Source organism: Solea senegalensis, linkage group LG19, assembly GCF_019176455.1.
Source record: "Solea senegalensis isolate Sse05_10M linkage group LG19, IFAPA_SoseM_1, whole genome shotgun sequence".
NCBI classification, from domain to species: Eukaryota; Metazoa; Chordata; class Actinopteri; order Pleuronectiformes; family Soleidae; genus Solea; species Solea senegalensis.
This window is the reverse complement of record NC_058038.1, coordinates 14,136,409-14,157,189: the sequence shown is the minus strand read 5'-3', so window position 1 is coordinate 14,157,189 and position 20,781 is coordinate 14,136,409. Positions and strand designations below refer to the sequence as shown.

At 40.8% G+C, this 20,781-nt stretch overlaps 2 protein-coding genes and 1 long non-coding RNA gene across 4 annotated transcripts; 2 read left to right on the top strand and 1 right to left on the bottom strand.

The window, feature by feature from the left end:
* Nucleotides 1–350: 350 nt before the first annotated feature.
* On the top strand, nt 351–5,339 carry si:ch211-120g10.1 (E3 ubiquitin-protein ligase TRIM69). 2 transcript variants are annotated; one of them, XM_044051909.1, is made up of 10 exons: nt 351–478; nt 1,878–1,960; nt 2,248–2,346; nt 2,591–2,692; nt 2,811–2,945; nt 3,033–3,170; nt 3,267–3,318; nt 3,408–3,434; nt 4,327–4,353; nt 4,443–5,339. In XM_044051909.1, exons 2-10 carry the CDS (start codon nt 1,901–1,903, stop codon nt 5,000–5,002), a joined length of 1,200 nt encoding a protein of 399 aa, XP_043907844.1. In that variant the 5' UTR covers nt 351–478; nt 1,878–1,900; the 3' UTR covers nt 5,003–5,339. The 2 variants fall into 2 exon arrangements, with proteins under 2 accessions (XP_043907844.1, XP_043907843.1); XM_044051908.1 differs by having other exon boundaries at nt 2,808–2,945.
* A 566-nt stretch (nt 5,340–5,905) lies between these two features.
* Nucleotides 5,906–20,190, top strand: recql5 (RecQ helicase-like 5). Its single transcript, XM_044051045.1, has 19 exons — nt 5,906–6,065; nt 6,252–6,373; nt 7,235–7,756; nt 8,256–8,352; nt 8,433–8,544; nt 8,705–8,867; nt 8,955–9,037; nt 13,412–13,633; nt 13,728–13,824; nt 15,193–15,229; nt 15,712–15,770; nt 16,645–16,715; nt 16,802–16,895; nt 16,964–17,137; nt 17,222–17,826; nt 18,574–18,619; nt 18,699–18,920; nt 19,013–19,085; nt 19,184–20,190. Exons 1-19 carry the CDS (start codon nt 5,969–5,971, stop codon nt 19,306–19,308), a joined length of 3,021 nt encoding a protein of 1,006 aa, XP_043906980.1. The 5' UTR covers nt 5,906–5,968; the 3' UTR covers nt 19,309–20,190.
* Nucleotides 9,426–12,752, bottom strand: LOC122785311. Its single transcript, XR_006362270.1, has 3 exons — nt 12,182–12,752; nt 10,816–10,934; nt 9,426–10,739 (listed from the first exon to the last, which is right to left on the bottom strand). It is a non-coding gene; the product is annotated as an uncharacterized LOC122785311 (long non-coding RNA).
* Nucleotides 20,191–20,781: the final 591 nt, after the last annotated feature.

Genomic DNA, 20,781 nt, shown 5'->3' with positions numbered 1-20,781 from the left:
AGTATTGTTATTTCCATATCTTTTTCTTAGTTGATCTTTTATTTCAGGGCTGGCCCCTACTGACCAAACTCGTCACTCAGTGGCCCTCAGGTCATTTGAGGTTGAGACCCCTGCTGTAATGTTTCTGAATATTTTACTGCAATATTCTGTAACTCCCAATGTTATTTTGATAGATACACCACATTACAAATGGTATGCATTTGTATTTTAATAAATCTTCATTTTTAAATAGTAAACCAAACAAATAATCACTAAAATAATGGCTGACCTATTGTACCTTACCAACATGGCTGCGTGCTTTGTCCACGGGACGCTTGCCTGCGTCACTGCCGAATAAAACCGAACGCACCCGAGGAGCCAAGTATGTAAACAAGGTCATCCACTGCAGCAGCGACACAGTCCAAACACTTTGTGTCGCGTTTCTGAGACAAGACTAAACCTGAGACAAGAGGAAAGTGCAGCAGCAGACGATAACAAGGTAGGAAACAATGCGTCATGTGATTATGTTGTTCTTGGTTGCAGCGAGGTGGACGCAGTGAGACGCCTTATTAAACCACATTACAAATACATAGAACACATACACGTACGTAAATGTCCCACTCTGTTAGATTCATAGCTGACATAAGAGTCAAAATGCACCACAAAATTGCTGCAAAGTCACACGTCAGGTGTGTGTGTGTGTGTGTTTACATCCTGCGCAGTCATCAGTTTGTCTGGGTCGCTCTGACTGCAGGAGCTGCAGAAGCTGCATGGTCACGTTTCCCCCCCCCCACACTGGTGACAGAGCATTTTCTTACAAAAAATATTCTTTCAAATCTTTTAATAGTATTTTGCAACTGTTATTATAATTAGGATTATTAATAAGTCCAATGCATATGAAACTTGAATAATACAGCTTAATGGAGCTAGATTGGACAGATTGAGACAGAATGGGTCGAAACAAACATGATGAAATGGTCACTTGTTTTGTAGAATCAAATGTACAGATACTTTCCTTATTCCAATTAATTCCATCCATCTTCTACTGCTTTATCCTTCACATGAGGGTTGCAGGAGGAGCTGTGCCCATACCAGCAGACATAGGGCGAAAGGCGGGGTACACCCTGTGCGGATCCAGTCCATCACTGGGCCACGTAGACACAAACAACCTATTCGAATTAATTCATTCACACATTCCTCTCATGTCTGGTTTGACATTGAAGCCTGTTCAGAGTGATCATAACTGCTTCAGTGACAACCAGTCTCTCACACAGGGAGGGAGGTACTAAAAATCTTATTGGCAGATAATGTTTTACACATTGGTCATGGTTCAGACTTTTCATCGCCTGGTGCCGCTCCATTTAATGATCAGTGACCTCAAGAAAGCTCCAGCTGAGCACTAATGTTTCACCAGAGGAAACCTGACTCGACTGGGTTAGTTGATAATCTTTTATGTATTTGGCAGTTGACAGTCAATGTCAAGAACAAGACAACATTCACCTTTAATAAGTTACTGTGATCACACTCAGATATTTGTTATCTAAACAGCCACGTGAACTTTCCATCATGTGCTTAATAATTTACATGACATGCAGGTGTTGAGGACTGAAGTATTACTGTTGCAGCGATGAAACTGGTATTAGTAATACATCACGTGTCACCTCTGATAGTCCACGTTTAAAGGTCCAGTTAAGTAGGTTCTATCAACACAAATTGAATACAATATTTGCAATTGTTTGCATTAGTGTGTTATGACCTGAATGTACGCTACAATCACAGATAGTTCACTTTATCAAATGGAGGATAAAATAAAGAGGTTTTTTAATACGCAGTGTTCTGTTTGGTAAGGTTTTATTATCAACACTAACCTTTCTTTATTTGTGTTTTTCACTGTTTAGGAATCGCTTACTGAGTGGCCATCATGATGCAATGTTTTCACTTCATGGCGAAGCCGACCAAAAACCTGGCGGCCAAGATAAAGGTGATTCATTTGGATGCACAATAAAAAACAAACACAGTGTGTTCAATGTGCAAACTTGTTTTGCTCCTGGTAGATGGTTCAGCTTGAAGTAGACAGTTGACATGAAAACATTCTTCCTGTAGTGCATGACTGCATCGCATGTATTCCCCCCTTTTCTAGATCTGGATATTTACAATCAGGCAGTGTCTGCAGAGAGCTAATGATGGAATGAAATGAGGCTGAGAGTTTGGAGGGAGGAGTGTGTTTTTGTTTCTGCTGACAGGAAAATTTTCTCTATTTCTCTGCAGGAATCACAGAAAAAAACCAAGAAGGACAAAGGAGAGCTTCTGGATGAGGATCAGCTGTTTGTTTTGGATCTGGCGAGAGAGCTCAGCCGAGTGTGCCAGGTACAACCTCTTCTACATTCTACACGTCTGTAGAGAACCACCTGTTGCCCTTTCAGTACTGACTTGTCTGTAATTGTGAGGTTGTAAACAATATGAAGGTGAGCTGAATGTCAGACAAAACTACTCTGATCTACTCACAGATCAAGTCATACTAAGAGTTGTGCAGCAAGATTCACATCAGAAGCAGTTATTATAATTGTACCTATTTTCTGTGTTTCTCTCTCTCTTCCTTTTCTCTCGGCAGAGGTCTTCAGTGCTGGAGCACATCTGGAACGAGGATGACATCTGGTCAACTCCTCTCTGCAGGGTTTTCATCCTACAATGGGCCTTGATGCTGGAGAGCAAGGTGCTTAATCAACAAAAAAACTAAATGATTAACTTCCAGAAGAAAGTAGAGATGATCACATTGCTTATTCAACATATAGGAAGTCAATTCACTACATACCTTTATGTTGTATTAGCAGAAGAAGCCGATGAAGACTGATGGCTGGCCAGCAATGGAAGAATGGAAACAGCCTGACATGATTAATGACCAAGATGTGCTGCAGGCCAAAAACATGATCCTCAACTGGATCAAGGACCTGAGAGCTCAGCCTGAGGTTAATCTTTAATTAGAAAAAAAAATCTGTTTTCTGTTCACCTGACCTGAATTCAGTTTCAACTTAATTGCAATGGTCATTTTACAGCAAAGTGTGTGGCCGGGGGAGCCTGTGGCAAAAGTCCTGGAGGACCTGCAGTCAGCCTGGCGCTGGGGCCGTGTCCCCAATCTGCTGACTGCTATGGAACTGGTCATGTGGACTTTAATGCTGCAGCAGCCGGAAAAGGTAGTGATCCTTGTTATGATACACACTGTGTGCTTTACCCTTCCTCACTTTGTTGTTCAGGTGTAAAAATAGCTGTCATGGTGTATGTTTCTGCAGGACAACATCCCACAGCAGTGGCTCATGTGGAAGCAGAGGACTCAGAACATAGGTATCTACATTGAAATGGAATTAAGGTGAATTTTCTTGTATATTTGTAAACTTTCACACATTTATGAGTCTGTTATTTTCTCATTTCAGGTGCCATATCCTACATCCCTCAACCAGGTTAGTAATCAGCATACAAACTGTAAACCTCATCTGTTTTATATAAACTGATGAAAAGCACTGAACAATTCTTGCAAAATCAAAATATATAAGAACGTAGGAGAAGCTATATTAAATTTGTAGTAAAGCAGAAAGCATCCAAGTGAACATACTTGCATTGTCTACTGCTTTATCCACATGAGGGCTGTAGGGCCACTGCAGCCAATCACAGATGACATAGGCGAAAGGTGGGGTGCACCCTGGACAGGTTGCCAGTCCATCACAGAGACAAACAACCATTCACTCTCACATTCACACCTACAGTCAATTTAGAGTGTCCAATTTACATCTTGTTTTAGTATTCAGATATTCAGAGAAAACCCATGCACACACAGGGAGAACATGCAAACTCCATACAGAAAGATCTTTGGTCTTTTCTTGCTGCAAGGCAACACTGCTACCCACTACATCACCATGTGGCCCTCGAGTGAACAATAATAATAAAAAAACACCAAGTAACACCCATACATATATTACATAGCACATACATGTTTTAAAAACAGTTGTTTCATTTGTCTGCTAAGAGAAAAGTATGTATAGTTGCACATTTTGCAAGTATCATGCAGTACTACAGATTGTTTTGTTTATAGTAAATCATTTTGCAATGTCACATTTTGTTAAAGTTTGCCTGACAATGACTTTGCAGAGTAAAATGTCGCATAGATATAAATATGGGAGCAGGACAATTTCAGTACAACCAACCTATTCAGAACGAAACCTATGGTCTCAGCCATAAATATTGATACTGCAGCTAATGTGTACACACTGAAAACACAATTTTACATGGAAATTTTACAATTTTATATGTCAGCATTCACTCATGAGTTACTATGAAAATCTTCTTTTTCTGCAGTGTGGGACTGGATCTCAGATGCTGCAGGTACATGATTCATTTCATTATTAACATGCTTGTCAGTATAATCTTTGTTGAATCCGTCTACTGACTCCAACTCTTCCTCACCCCTGTAGTTGAGGTGACACTGGATCTGGACTCAGCCAACCCTGATCTTCTCATCTGCAGTGACGAGAAAAGGATGCGTTGTGGGTTTGAAAGGAAGGATGTTCCCAACTACCACCAACGCTTTGATGGCTGGTGGTGTGCCGTAGGAGTGCAGGGTTTTGGCTCTGGGCGACACTACTGGGAAGTGGAGGTGGGTGAGCGGGACTGGCGACTGGGTGTGGCTAAAGAGCCATCCCTCCGAAAAGGCTTCAAATCGCTTAACACCAACACAGGGTACCTGACCCTGCGGCTGGAGAGAGGCACTGAGCTGAAGGCACTTACTGTGCCCTTCACGGCCCTGCCACAGGGTCTTATCCCACGCAAAGTGGGCATCTACCTTGACTACGACCAAGGCCAGCTGTCCTTTTATGACGTGGACAAACACTTGCACATTTACACCTACAATGAGAGCTTCACTGATAAGCTGTTCCCGTTGTTTGGTACGGTGGAGATCCTGAAGGATCTGGTGATCAGGGCCCCACCAGATAAGACCCAATGTCTCTGGTCCTCATCCTGTCTCTGGAGTTAAGTTTCCTTCTGTCATCTCTCCCTCTAAAATCCAGTAGACATAATATAAAAGTGTAAGAAAAATATGAAACTCAGAAATTCTGATGTAAAAGATCATTAGAAGCTCCACTATGTCACTGTATGAGCTGTACTGCTGCTGCTGCTTCAATGTGATAGTTGCTACTAATCTCGCTTTATATAGGGTTATCATGTTACCTCTTGCTCACATGCATAATGTATTTTCATATTGTATATTTGAAATAATGCCTATTGTATTAATGTAATATTTTGTGCAGTGAATCCTGCATTGTGAATGCACTATATGAATATTAAATAAACCAACTGTGACTTAAAATCAATTACATTTCTTTAGTTTGTTCTTTGGTGAAAGACTGCACTGTTTTGCAACAAAAATCTGAATCTCAATGTTATACGAATCTCTCTGTTCCGTAAGACATTACACACACTCTCGCTTGTTACTCTAACCTCATATACATTGACAATAAAGCTTTTCACCCTACTCTAGTATATCACATAATAGAATATAGGACAGAAAAGATAGTAAACAACATTAGAGGCAATTGACATAATGTAAAGAGGGGATACAAAACAAAACAAGAACAAGTGTTTACAATTTCAATGCATTTTGATGATTTTGATTTGATTATAGATTAAACTTCAAAGAGAAATATGTAGAAGGGATTGGGTGACGTTTTGCTGGTGAAGAAATAAATGCATAAAAGCTGAAAAAAAATCGAATTGGATGTTATTTTCAGCTTCAGACATGCATGACTGACGATATTAATGACGTACTGATGATGTCATCGGTGAGCGACAAACTCGTGTAATTCCTCTGATTGGCTTACGAGACTTCACGCCCCTATCCGTCATCAGTCTGTCTTGACCAATCAGAGTTAGGAAACGGGGCGGGTCTTCGCGCAGCTCCGGTGTTTGGGAAAGTCGACGAGGCACTGGTGACAGAAAGACAATGACAAAAAGTTTAAAAGAGGCTTTAAAAACCCACTTTGGGTTCGACAGCTTCAGGACTAAACTGCAAGAAGATGTTGTCAAAGCGGTCGCCAGAGGTGAGTGAGTCAGCAGTCTGTTCCACTGCTCTCTGTGGCTTTCTGTATAATTAGCTAACGCTAGCTGGCGAATGATGAGTTAACTGACGTTTGATTACACGAAAGTGAATGAGAGTTGTCTTTCACAAGAAATGCTGCGTTTGCAATGGCAACAGTCATTTATGTGTTGTTTCTTTCTGTGTGCAGGTGACAGGGACGTGTTTGTGTGCATGCCTACTGGTGCAGGGAAGTCCCTGTGTTACCAGTTACCTGCATTGCTGGCTGATGGCATCACTCTGGTTATATCCCCACTCATCGCTCTCATCCAGGTCAGTCTCTGTCTCTGTCTGTGCTGTCTGTGTGTCAGGCCCTGGACATAATGACTGCATGGAAGGCTGTTAAAATTTTTTTTAATAACATTAAATTAAATCCTCACCTTTTTTCTGTACATAATATTGTTATGTATGCAGTGCTGTGCAAAAGTATTAGGCCATTATTGTACAGCATAGTTATTTATCATTCACTTTATTGGAACATATTCAGGTCAGTCAGACAACTTACGATTGAATGTTAAACTGTTTATTGCATGAGAATACTTAGGGTTATGTTTGGCGTCCAGGCTCCGACTTAAGCACTCCCTCTAGATATTTTACATTGACATATCTGGGGGTGACCAGCATCAAGCGTCTTGAACCCCCTATGGAGCCTGCAGGTGGATGCTGGGGTGGTCGTGGTGGTGGGGCATAATACATGAGCAGTAACAGCAGCACAGGGCAGCAGTAGTGCTGAAGAGGGAAAATGTGCTGCTTAAATAGCATGCCAATTGAGAGAGGTTGCACGTGAGACGTGTCTTATGGACAGTAAAATACAGCTTGAGTTGGCTGCCTGAACTTGCTCACTGGCTCAGCATATTTTTGTCAGAAAAAAACAGCTTGTGTCACAAATTTAGTGTGACCTACCCTTCCACTTGAACAGTAACATGACCCTGGCTCTTTTAAACCTATAGTAGAAGCCTATTTAATACTATTGGTAAAACCTGTGTTTGTTGTACCATTTCATTATATCCGCTGTTTCTGCCTTTGTCTCTGTCTCTGTCTCCACCCCACCAATGCAAACCCCTAAGATATGTGTAATATTTTCTCTGCATTCTCTGCTCAGTATGTGTTGCTCCTTTCTGTGTGTCTTCTCAGGATCAAGTGCAACGCCTGAAGGATCTGAACATCCCTGCCTGCTCCATTAACTCCAAGCTTCCAGTAGGCGAGCGCCGTCTAATCATGACCGACCTGGAGAGCAGCAGCCCCAGGCTGAAGCTCCTCTACATTACCCCAGAGATGGTGGCTTCTCCCTCTTTCCAGCCTTGCCTGACAGGCCTTTGTTCCCGTGGCCTGCTGTCCTACCTGGCAGTGGACGAGGCTCACTGCGTCTCTCAGTGGGGCCACGATTTTAGGCCAGACTACCTCAAACTGGGTGACCTGCGGGCGCGCTTGCCTGGAGTTCCCTGCTTGGCACTGACAGCAACAGCCCCCAAGAATGTACAGGAAGACATTGTTCAGTCCCTGAGGCTGAACCTGCCTCTTTCCTTTGTTACACCTGTTTTTCGCAGTAACTTGCTCTATGATGTGATCTTCGCGGAGCTGCTGCCGAACCCTTATGTTCATCTACATGCCTTTATTAAGAAGGCACTAGCAGTGAGCAGTGGGTCTAATGAACAGGTCAGTAGACTGCAGACTGTAAGGTGTTGGGTTCTTCTTTCTTCTTCTCTTAGACCATAGAGCACCGTCTTTTCCCCCTTACTCATCTGTATTTTGTCACATTATTATTTATTAATAATATTTATTTATTGAATAATTTTGAAGATACTCTTCATCATATCTTTTAGTAAAAAAACAAAACACATATCCATCCAAATAGGAGAGCAGTACTAGTAGAAGATATAGATATATATATAGATAAGAAAATAGTTTCGAAATGATCTCAAACTCATTTTTGGCACAGCGTCTTGTTCATTTACAGACAACATACTGTATTTTACAATTGTATTTTACAATTAAAGAATGAAAATGGTCTTTAACTCAAACGTTACACATTCTACAGATTTTTCTAAACAATTAGAAAGGGTGCAGTGAGATAAAACTATTTAGTAGCATACATTTCTTGTTTGATACTGAAAATGAAAGTAATTTCTCTGAAAGTGCTGGTGTTTGTGAACAGGGCTGTGGCATTGTTTACTGTCGGACCAGGGAAGGCTGTGAGGTGGTGGCCCACCAGCTGACCAAGCTTGGGGTCTCGGCCAAGCCATATCATGCAGGTGAGGGTGTTTTTATTCTGAAGTGTGTTTGGATTAGAAAATAGCGCAATTGGTGAAGTGTTTGACTTCTGCTCTGACAGGCTTGAAAACTGGAGATCGCACAGACGCCCAGAACGAGTGGATGCAGGGGAAAGTGTTGGTGATTGTTGCCACCATCAGCTTTGGCATGGGAGTAGATAAGGCCAATGTCAGGTGAAGCAATGTCAGAGTTTTTCTGTGTTTGCTAATTTTGTGCTGCCTACTGCATTTACTGCATAGGCAGAATAACATCTACAACACCAATCACCAGAAGTTACAAAACAAGAGCTTTAGGTTTGTACAGTAAGTGCTGATGTGTTTGTCAATCCTGCAGATTTGTAGCTCATTGGAACCTCGCTAAGTCTTTGGCCAGTTACTACCAAGAGTCTGGACGAGCAGGGAGAGACGGCCTGCCATCCTCCTGTCGCATATACTATTCCCGGAGGGACAAGGAGCAAATAAACTTCCTCATCCGTCAGGAGATTGGCCGCAAACAGGTCAGCACAGCAACAACAAGGACTCAAAATATAAGAAAATAGATTAATGTCAAACTTTGTGAACATTTCTCAACTACCGTTCTATAGGCGAAACGTGGTATTGCAAAGGAGTCGGACAAATCAGCCATTACAGACTTTGAAGCCATGGTGTCATACTGTGAGCAAGAAAGGTAAGTACACTTGTGTATTCTGTCTTTCTGGAACTAAGATGATCTTTTGTTTTTTTTAAGTAAAGTCATTATTTATTAAATCTTACTCCAATTGATTAAAATACATTTCTGATTAAATATCGATGAGAATAAAAAGATAACCTGTTTGGATTTAGCAAGCTTTTAAGGATTGAATTCTGCTGCTAAGGAGTCTAAAACTGACTTTAGTTCAGGGATGGCAGGTTTTAGAACATAACTCAGTAGTTACAGAATATGATACTCAGTCTTTTCTATTCAACTCAGAGGTTGAGGGTATAAATGTTACCTAAATAAACTTACCACATAACTAAAGACTTAATAACAGAAAACAGATTCTTTGCTACCAAAATGAAATCACAACAAGGTAATATAAGGAACGAATGGGTAACATACAAGTTTATTGCAATGTCCAAAAGTGAATAAGCTATAGCCAGCATAAACAGATATTTACAGCACACCTCATGTGTGGGAGTTCTGGTAAGCAGTTCAACTCCCAAAGTGGGTCTTCTTTCTTTCCTTAAATATCCATCCAGGACATAGGCACTCCCAAATACTCACCAAATGGTCATTTGCATCGAGACACAATTCATCTGAAGACCTTTCAATCATCGGAGATATATGACAATGAACCACTTTGACCTGATCACCTCTCACACTGAGGCCATGTGACACACAATGTTTGAAGTGGGCTCACATGTGTTAATGCGAAGGGAAGTTTTGAGGAGACACTTGACAAGTGTCTCCTCAAAAGTGACCAAAGACGGATCCACTAAATTCAATCATGAGTGATTGATTCAATTACAATCATAATCAAAAACACAATACACACAAAGTGGTTCCTTCCAGTCTCGGGGGGGAAACTTCCATTATTTCAGAGATGAGATTCTAGGGTGGGGATTGAACTGTTCTACAGTGGCAAAAAAACGAAGTGAAAGTGCACCATTATTACATTATCTAATTTCCCTAATCTTCATCACATACATGCTATTAAAGGTTATGAACAGCAGAGGGCAGACTTTATCTATATATGCTTCATACATAGAGCAATATGAAGCACCTTCAGATCTGGAGCGGCTTCCTCCCTCCTCTGTCATGCAAATCTGTTCCCAATCCTCAAAGTCTTTATATCATTTTACTACTCATATTGGACACATTATTTGCCTGCATGAGGGAAGTTGCAGCTGGGGTTGGTCTTCCTGCCTTTTTTTCACTTCAAAAGAGTTCTTGTTGACTTGTAGAGTGCAGGGATGCTCCAAAGAATGTGGATTGTTCTGCAAAGCTGACAGTGTTAGCAGGTGTGTCTGGCAGCCAGTCAGGATACCGTTCTTAGTATTTTGGCAGTTGCTTTGTTATTGAAGGGTTGTGCCTCTTCAGTGCAGCCCAACACACCCTGTATGAGGCTTCACAGACACCAGTCTTTAATGCTGGCTGATAAATGACATGGCTTTGACTGTGCAGGATTTACAGTTCTTGGGAGAGCTGTAGAGAAACCCTGCTATTGTGTGTGTTTTGCGCTTGGGAGTTTAATATCCAGAAATTGTCTCTCTGTAAATATTCCCTTTCATGTGGTGCACATTTTCTCAGATGGTAGGGTTCTTTGTCTTGTTCTTCCGACAGCAGGGGCAGCAGGGGCAGCAGGAGCAGCAGGTCAGGCAGGTCAGTACCACCATGAGCACGATCACCACTGTGGGACAGCAGAGCAACAGGATGACGACCACCTCAGCCTTTAGATACAAATATTAGAGCGTTTTCATACTCACAAATGAATATTAGTAAGACGAAGAAAGCCCCCAGCTCTATATCATTCGCTTTGGGCAGATTCTGCAGCTTCATCCATATCCTGCTCAGAAGGGTCAGCGTCTGTTCTCCGGCATCCATCCTATAGACAATGGAGAAATAGGGCAGATGTATTTACACTCTAAAGGTCAAGCTTGACTTTGGTTTACATAGGATTTCACTTTGTTTGCCTGCTCTTAATGTCATCAGGATGTAACTCCTGTTACTGGACACCCTCAGTGTGGTAGGACGACACTGTTGCTGTGTTGACACTAGTGCATGGTTTTCTGCTGTTGATGTAGGGACATGATGAGGTGCCGCTGAACAGTTTTTCATTCTGTGGTTTTTAATAAAGACAGTAGGAGGATTACAGTGAGAGCTTTACTGTTGGAGTGAGCAGGTGTGGAGTATGTGGTGTTTATATTGTAGCGAAGCAGGTGACAGAGCCGGTCTGTTTACCAAGGTCATGATACAGAGGGAGGTTCTGATTTGGGTGCTAAGCACTTAAAGTCTGTTAAACTGACAAAAAATGTTCTTTTAGTTTCCTTATTGTAAAAAGACTGTAGTGTGTTTACAATAATATGTTGTTTTAATGGCTGCCGTAATCATTAAAAGTTAAAAGTTATACATGATTTACTGCTTTGCTCAGTAAATGACATGGGTGTGACTCTTTTGTGGTTCAGCTATTTGCTGGTTTTGAAAGCAGCAGATTACACTGCATTGCAAAACATGGTTAAATAATACCAAGACTTTTGTTGAATGTCGAACATTGTTTAAAAAATAGTTTTAAAATTGAGGTAATTGGTTTAATTTCCTTCTTGCCAAAGGCTTCCATCAGCAGTGTTAACTGGAAACAGGCGTCTACTAAAAAAACAAAAAACAAAACTGTGTCCAACTAATTCCAAACCAAAATCTAAAAAGTCTTTTGACACACTTTTAGATAAATTACTTTTCTTGTATGTGTGTTCATCTTAGATCTTGTTTATCTCCAGTTTTGGATATTCAATTAAAATCTGTGGGGAATAAATATGGACATTTGCATGTCACGTCTCTGCTGTTATTTAATTCAGAATTGTCTGCATCAGGCAACCCATTGATTGTGTGTTTGATTTAATGATGAACGTTGTCATGTACAAATCTTGTAATCATACTTTTTAACTTCTGCTACTCCATCGTCTTCTTTTAAAGTGGATGAGTTCAAATAGTCCCTGTGTGTCTGCATGTAAATAGTTTTTTTTTTCTTTTCTACACATTCTCCTCAGTCTTCCCAGCCTTCAGTATTTCTCAGGTACTTTGTCCCACAAACACATCTAAACACGCACACACGTTCTCACAGTGAGAGGAATTTACCTGTGGGTGAGATTCCTTGCTGTTTTCACACACTCAGACAAGCCCAATTGAAGTCAGCAGACCGGTTGATGAGGAGGAGACGGCAATGAACGTGGCAGGATTTACCTGCTGAGTGTGTGAGTGCAGTAAATTATCCAGAGGAGTGCTCAGACGCTGCCTGAAATTGGCACTCGTGTGAGATTAGGGTTAGGAGAGATAATTCCTCAGATAGAGTTGAGTGTCTGCACGTGAAGTTGATGAAAAGTGAGATGACCCACAAAAACAAATCCCAGTCACTGCTTCTGTTGTCCTCTTCTCTGATTTTAATCTCTCCTTCCTTTGAGCCTTTTTAATCTGCTCTGCTCTCTCGTCAGACTTGTTCCTTCTTCCTTTTGGTGGTTTTTGGTGTTAATCATCTGCTGTGGCGTTGAACTGTGAGCCTTACTTTAGTTTGCATGCTTCCAAGGCAGCCCGAGAGTGACTGTTGCTTCACAGACTCTTTGTTTTCCTCTCTGTCTTTCCCCACCTCCTTTGCTATGACTGCTCCTCTCTCTTTCACGACTGTGGAGGCAGTGTTTCCATTTCCAGCAAGGTAGTTAGTATGAAGTTGAAGAAGTCGGCTTGTCTAATGAGCTGCTTTCTCTCTGTGTCTGTGTGGTGGTTGTGTGACTATTGATTGTTACATAACACTCAATCTGATATGTGAGTGAGAGGTCTTTAAAAATAGAGTGTAAACAACTACATGTAAATGAGCAAATTTAATGAACAAAAAACAATCACGAAGCAGAAAGGGGGTTAGCTGTTCAGAGTCCACAAACCTTTCATGTGAAGGGGCTGGAACGGGATTGAAAACCACTTTCTAAAACGAAGAGGTTTTTTGTTCTAATGGTCGTTTGATATCTATATAAAAAAAATTGCTATATTTATGCTAGTGTTAGTATATAATTTACATCATGTGGCAAGAGAACTATATTTGGCTTTTTTCTTTTTTTTAATAGAAATATTGATCTGTGTTACACAACAACTAATAGATCAGTCATGTGCTAGAAACCCGTCAAAATGTGTGTGTGTGTGTGATGGTGAGGTGTGCGCAAAAAAACATGACCAGTCTTTACAAGTAAAATACAAAGTCTTTATCATGTAGCTGACTTCATTGTCATGCATCTATTTTGTTAATTTATTCAAACGTTTAGGAGCTATATTCCATTACATCTAATTTCTAACGTACAGTGTCTCTCAACTACCCGACAGTTGTCGCCATGCCATCATCTCCAAGTTCTTTGGGGACAAGGCGCCAAACTGTGCCGGTGCCTGCGACTGCTGCCGCAACCCTAATGTTGTACGAGCCCAGCTGGAGAAAGCGGCCGTCCTTAGCACCAAGACCGGGGCCGCTCAGAGCAACACGCCTACTGGACCATTTGGTTTCCAGCAGGGTGTATACGAAGGTGGAAAGAAGGGATACGGCTTTGAGAGGCAGGACAACTTCAGTGACTTTTCTAAAAAAGTTGATTTGATTGTCCCGCTTACATTTCAAATAGACTAACACTAGTGTCACATCTCCTTGTAGGTATGATGAAGAGGACTCTGAGAGTGGCGAAGAAGATTCCTTGAAAAGAAAAAAAGAATTTTCTAACCTCTTCAAGAAACAGATGAAAATAAGAAAGGTAATTTGGAAAAGTCAACACACACAAACAGAAGTACACTCTATACATCTGCTTTCCAGCTGTGGGCAGTAGAAAGGCTGGGAGGGGGGTGTCGGGGATAGTGTAAGTGCAGCCTGTAGGAAATCACTCCCACATGTTGTGGAACTGGCACTGCACAGAAGAGAAACTGTTCCTCGGCTAGTCCAAATGAGGGTTGGCCAAACAGTTTACGACGCCACACCAGTTAAACTAAGGAATGTCAGAAACCAAACACACTGTAAACAACAAAGACGGCATTATTGAAATGGACGTCCAGGCGGGGGGAATCTTGATGTCACCACTAAGAACTACAGTTAAATGTTAAAAACACTAAAGAGTAGATTGAAGTGATGCTTCATGCAACTACATACCCAAATACACACCTTAAAAATATGTCAGAATTAACTGAATTTTGATCATTGGAGTAGGATCATTTTAGTTATTAGTTTAGTTTATAATTAACACGTTTCATGTGTATGTAGCATTAGCAAAAAGATCACTTTTTGATTCCCTGTACAAATGTTTAAGTAGACAGGTTAAACTAAATTTCCTCTAAAGCATATTTATTACTTAAGCCATACATTGCTTGGAAAATTGAAGTCCTTTGGGGGTGTGGGCAGTTATTCAAGTGAAGAATGGAGCCACACAGTCTTTCTCTTGCACCTCCTCTTCTGTTTCATTTTGTGTGTGGAGTTGACAGTTGGTGTGTTTTTTTAACCTGTGGACCTTTGGATTGTTGTGTGTGGTTTGGGACGTGGGGACCTTACCAGCTTGTCCGACTGGAGCTTCATTAATTCAAAGTAAATTAGAATCAGTGGTTATTGATCATTTACCCTTAAAAATACCAGTGATGCAGGCACTGGATCTGTTTGAAGATGCATCTTCAGAGGTTCAAGGCAAGACTTTTCTTTGGGCTTTGAAGTATAGGTCTACCAAAGCTGTGTATGTTATTTAGGGATACAGTTGCATGTTTTATCATTGTATTAAGATGTTTCATGATCACTCATCTGTGGCTTTTTTGTTGTGCAGTTTTTATTTCTTTTATGGTTTTACCAAGGGCTCAATTTCAAATCATTTTTTATATTTTAAAGAGAGTTTTATGCATGCTTTATTATTTATTATTGATGTGAGGCAATAACATTGTTATCTTACCTACTCTGGTAAGTGGTAAACCATTCCCTTAACCCAGCTAGATGTTAGCGTCCCTGTTCCTCCTGTAGATGGAGCCTAAGTAGGTGCTGCAAAAGATAATAGCAAGAATACATTGCTGCATCAGATGTCCACTGTTTAATTTGTATCTGTAAAATATCTAAAACCACCTTCTGCCTGTGGTTGTGTTCTTTTTTTTAGGGAACTGATGGTCGGAGGCAAGATTTTGTTGCTCCAGGTAATTTTGTGGTTGAAAGTCATATTAGGTCATATATCCTGTATTCATTTGTATATTTGACAACATATTTAATGCGGAACAAAACATATTAATACTGTGCCCTTTGTACACCTCTGAATGATACACCATGTGTGTGACTTGTGCCAAGAGAAAGTAAACACAACCTTTCCTGGAAATTGTAGTTTTAGAGCCAAGGTGCTGGTCAAACAGTCCGATGAAGATAAGAGAGAGCCATTTGTCATTAGACGACACTAAAGAATTATGCCCTTTAAATCATCTTAATTATAAAGAATGCTCACTGCAAAAACCTTAACTAGTCAAACATGAGAGGATAAGGATGATGATTGAACATCATACTGTTCCTTTTTTGTGTGTCATAAACATTCCCACATAATTCTTTATCTTCACAAGTTGGGTTTTGAATACATGAACATGGCCAGCTGGTTTGTTGTGTAATTTAACTACTGTGTCCTTCTGTGCAGACGCTGGTTGCCTACTCAAAGACGCCAGCAGCCAGAGGATCCCAAAGCTCACTGTGAAGGTACAGCAGAGCACTCGAACACTGCAGACACATTCCTCATACCCGCTGCACTCATTAGCACGTCTGAAGGAATCCAGTGACTTGTGTGTCATGTGATGTGAAAGGAGATGTTGTTGGCTGTCTTTGAATTTAACACCGCTGCTGTGAATAGATCTGCTAATCAGTGCCAAGCAAAAAGGGGTCACAGCAGATCAAATTAATTTACTCACAATAAAAGGAAAAATAAAATTTAAAAAGCAAATACAACAATGAAATGCAACACACGGTGGAATGAAAAGGAAACATCTGAAGTCAAAAAGTAAACACCGTTTTAACTTTGAAATAAAACAAAAGATGCAAATAGAACAGCAAAATACAACACAGGGTGGAATAAAATAGGAAAAGTTTTGAGTCAAGGGGTTAAGACCCTGTTTTAACTTTAAAATAGACTAAAAGTGCAAATGAAACACAACATGGGGGCTGTACATATGTATTTTAAATTAAACCTTATACAAATTATATGTTCATCTCATTTTGTATGGTAAAACATGTGAATCATTATAAGTATCTGAAATGATGATATTTTCTGTCACTTACTGAATGTGGGTAAAATATAGTAAAATGAAGTCTGAACCATAAACTGTCTTAAAAACTGAAGTCATGTGATCACAACCTTTAAGCCAGTATTTCTCACATTAAAACATCACCCACACAAATGTCCTTTGTAATTGTATTGTATGTTTATTTTATTAGTTAATAGGAACAATGCAGGATTTCTTCGCTGTACCAGAGTTACCCATACGCTAATTTATATTGATCATCCTGTTTTCCTTATGAAGCATCTGCCATTTATGTCAGCACAGTTTGTTATTTAAACTATTGAACTCTTTACTAGGCCAGAGAGCACTGCCTGTACCTCTTGGAAGATGCTTTACATGGCCACCAGGAGGCACAAGACATGCACAGGTAATTACTCTGCATGAATCTCAGTTCTTATGCAGTACATTTTCTTCAGAAAATGAAGTGAACTATCACCACTGTCCTTGTCTTAGCGGTGACGCTCTGTCTTTGGCAGTGGATATTGAACACGAGGTCTTCAAGAAAAGCAAGTCCTCTAACTTGTACAAAGCTGCTGTACTGAAGAAGGTAAGTCCTTAGATGTTCTGCCGTTGATGTGAAGAAGACATGTGCTTAACCCCTCTGTTATTCCGAAGGTGGCAGAAATGAAGAAAGAGCCGCCTCCTTCAGCTGGAGGAGGTGACACGAGTAACAGCAGCAGGGAATTTGGAGAGGTTGAGACGACACCGAAAGGGGGGGCATCCACCTCCTCTTCTTCGTCCTTTTCTGAGGACCTGCAGGGATTCACGTCTGCATCTGAAATCTACTCGGTCAGATTACGTTCTCTAGCATTTATTGTGGAATGACTGCAAACTCTTCAGTTATAAACACTTGTTTTTCTATGATTCCTCCAGCTGAAGCGTAAGAGGGTAGGAGCAGGCCTAAGAGGCTCATCCAACCCCTTCATAACTGCCAAGGAGCTGCTGAAGTCCTCCATGATGGATACTGCTTTGAACAAAGGGTCAGAGAGTGGCGGGGTTTCTCATAACAGCTCTGGAGGCTTCCTAGAGTCAAACACCGATAAACCTTCAGCTGTGACGTCGTCCATCAAAGTCACTGCAAATGCAGCCGCTGCCTCCATGAAAAGCCCGACCAAAGCGGGCAAAGCCTTGAGCAAGAAGCAGCAGATGCTGGCAGAGGCGGCAAAGAGTTCTCGCAACATTTCCCAGTACTTTGCAAAGAAAGAAGTTACAGAAAAAAGCCAGACGGAGCTGCAGGAGCAGGAGGGACTTCAAACTACCGCTGCAATCCAACAAGAGAACACTAGCCAGCTGGAAAACGTACATGCCGAGGTGGACGCTATGAAGAGCAGCCCTGTGGAATCAGAGACTCAGGATGTGATACTAGTAGAAAGTAAAAGTGAAGTAATCATCATAGATGATATTGAAGAGGAGCCTTCGCATCAAACGGACACTATGGAGCTGAAGGAGGTTCAGGACACAATTCATGACGATCCGAGGTCTGGTACTGAGTTGTTGAGGTGTTGTTGGCAATGTCTTCTTTTGGCTAACTTCCTGTCTGCCATTGCTTGTAGCGTTCCCCTCCTTCCTCCCTATGTCACCTCATAAACGTGTTTGTTGGAGGCGGTTAGTCCAACCTCACTTACAAAGACAACCACGTTTCATTCTGCCTCCAGATTGGATAAAATGTTTTGGCTACTGTTTTGGTCACTGACTCACAGTAGCTAGTATTCCATTAAAATCTATTTTTAACCAAAGAGATTAGGTAAAACAAAGTCCACACTTGTGTGCGTTTGCATCAACTGCTGTAAAGTGAATAATTGGGAATAATATCACCAACATAGGCAGTATTTGGTGCCAAAGTTCTTGTCACCACAGACGGATGACAAGGCACAACATGGTGACTTAAAGAAAGAGTGCCAGTAGCTACATTTTGTTGCTGCTTCCATTAATTACTGTTGTAATATTTGCATCTTGCACAAAGTGTAGGAATGCTGTGGTTTCCTCATCAGTCCACCCATTCTTCCTCTCGCAGGACGGAGGTTTCGGTTTACATTTTATCAATGCATCAACTTTTCCACTTCTTTCAAGCGTAAAAAAAAAAACTTGAATGTACACAATGTGCACAAATTGAAAATGTGGATAAGAAGTATGATGAAAATCCACCTATTGGTAGATGTCGGAACATAGAGCTGTTTTTAATGTACTTTTAATGTACTCACTGAAGTTTTGTTTTTTTCGTGCAGGCAAAATGAACCAGAAGAACAAGCTACGCCAGCTCTTATACAAGAGGTTGGTGTCTGACGCATACCCAGTCTTTTAGACGCATTTCCTGCACAATAACTGATGGTGGTAATTATTGTACTTGCAGGTGACGGATGACACGAGAACCGACGGGGAGTCGTCTCCTCCGGTGAAGCGCAGCCGCCCTGCTGATGGCAGCAGCAAAAGAGTAACTTTTAACCCTAAAGTGCAGGAGAGGGCACTGCAACCTACGAATGAGCCACCGAAGATGGTTACACTGAAGGAAGTGGCTGATATTGTGATCCACTATCTGGACCCTTTTTACACTCAGGGCAAGTTTGCTACGAAGGTGAGTGAGGCGATTGTTATAGTTGCAGAGAATCAGCAGTGTTGAATGAAAAGGACATGATGTTTCAGTTGTTTTGTTTTCCTTGGTCGTAGGAGCTGTTCAAGTCCTTTGCCCGCTTCTTGTCTCACCATCTTGCAGAGGGAAGCAATCGGGGAAAAGGCCAAGGTAAGAAGCAGGGTGTAACTAATAGTAGTAAAAAAGTTAGTCTGGTGGAAACATGGAACAGCTTTCTAACATTTCTATCTTGTTGTCCATCTCTGCAGTCAAAGCTGAAGCCAAAGCTCTCATCAAGAAGTTCTTCAACCGAGTCCAGCGCTGCGAGCGCGAGGCGGACTGGACGCACCTGAAACGACCGCACAGCTATAAAGACACGGAGAAAAAGATATGATGGGAAGGGAAACACGGCCAAACCTCTCACTCTTCATTAGTGCCTCTCATTTCAGTGATCTGACCAGGTGTCTGGTTGATTTGCTTGTTGTTGCTGCTATAGTGGTTTATGTCCATAATCAAGCCATAAAACGTGGACTGTGATGGTCTGAGAGAAGAGAATCTGCTCTGTGTGCACAACAAAATCATGTTTTCTTTACGTTTCTGCCTAAAAATAGTGTACACTTGACATCTCTGATCTCAAATTTGACTATTTCTCAAGCAGAAATCAGACTTCATGTAACTACAGAAAGAGATCACTGTTAAGGGCTTTTCTTAAGTACTACACTCAACATTCATATTTCAAGTCTATGCACTTATTATTAGGATTTATCGTGTGGGGACCATGAATGCTTGAATTTCTTTGCCAATCTATCAAGAAGATATTTTAGTCTGGACAAAGTTGTGGATCGATGAAAGTCACTGACGTATCAAAACCACAGTGCCATGTTACAAACACCGTGGAAGTGGATGAAAGTAATGTGAAGTATACAGTATTTGACGTAAAAGAAACACTGGAAAAAAATGTTTTAATGTGTGATATAAACCACACACTTCTCTTTTGTATAGATTGTTTACTGCTGATAAATATTTTTTTACGTTTGGCTGCAGAAGAGAACGCCAAGTAGATGACAGATACTGTATACATTTTTTTTTCTTTTGACTTTAGGTTTCCTCTTTCAGTAAAACATTATTTCTGTTGGTTGTGTTAGAGTCTCTCGGGACTGTGGAGGCCACAGTTTGTGTGATGGGATGAAGACCCAAAGAGTACTTGCACTGATTTATTTTATTTTTTTACACTTTGTTTCCATATGTTTACAATAAAGTTTACACTGAAGAGGAACAGACTAACACTGTGTCCCTTATTGTGTGTTAATTAATCGCTGCTTATGTCTTTAATTAGGACAAATAGGCTTGTTGATGGGGGGAGGGAGGAGACGCCGGTGCCGGGGACTCATGGTGACGTCACCCCCAACAGTGCTGCCTTCAGGTGCTTCATGTAACTATCAACTGCTGATCCACACTGTCATTCATTCATTCACACAAAGAAACAGCAGAATGACACCACAAGTCAAACATACAAACAATAACCAAAGGTGAATTCAGCTGTTTAAAGGCTGAGTTCACAACAATACATCAACAATAAATTAATATTTAATATGTGTAATATATAATAACAATATATATAACATATAATATATGTTATATATATATATAACAAAAATTGTGTCATAATAAGACATAATGTAATTTATTCTGCACATTACAGGGCAATCATGTGCAGTCATCACTGGCACTTCATTTTTTTATTGTGTTATATCTCTATTTGTGGTTGCAATGTGTACATGTGAGAATTTGTATTACTATGTGTATTTATGTGTTCTTATGTCACATAAACTGGCACTTTTACATGTGAATGCTTATTGATGTGTGC

Coding starts and splice junctions, on each gene's coding strand:
- si:ch211-120g10.1 (XM_044051908.1), top strand. CDS start 1,901: ATGATGCAATGTTTTCACTTCATGGCGAAGCCGACCAAAAACCTGGCG. Junction 1,961..2,247: donor ACCTGGCGGCCAAGATAAAG/GTGATTCATTTG, acceptor ATTTCTCTGCAG/GAATCACAGAAAAAAACCAA. Junction 4,354..4,442: donor CTGGATCTCAGATGCTGCAG/GTACATGATTCA, acceptor TCACCCCTGTAG/TTGAGGTGACACTGGATCTG.
- recql5 (XM_044051045.1), top strand. CDS start 5,969: ATGACAAAAAGTTTAAAAGAGGCTTTAAAAACCCACTTTGGGTTCGAC. Junction 17,827..18,573: donor ACAATTCATGACGATCCGAG/GTCTGGTACTGA, acceptor TTTTTCGTGCAG/GCAAAATGAACCAGAAGAAC. Junction 18,921..19,012: donor AGGGCAAGTTTGCTACGAAG/GTGAGTGAGGCG, acceptor CCTTGGTCGTAG/GAGCTGTTCAAGTCCTTTGC.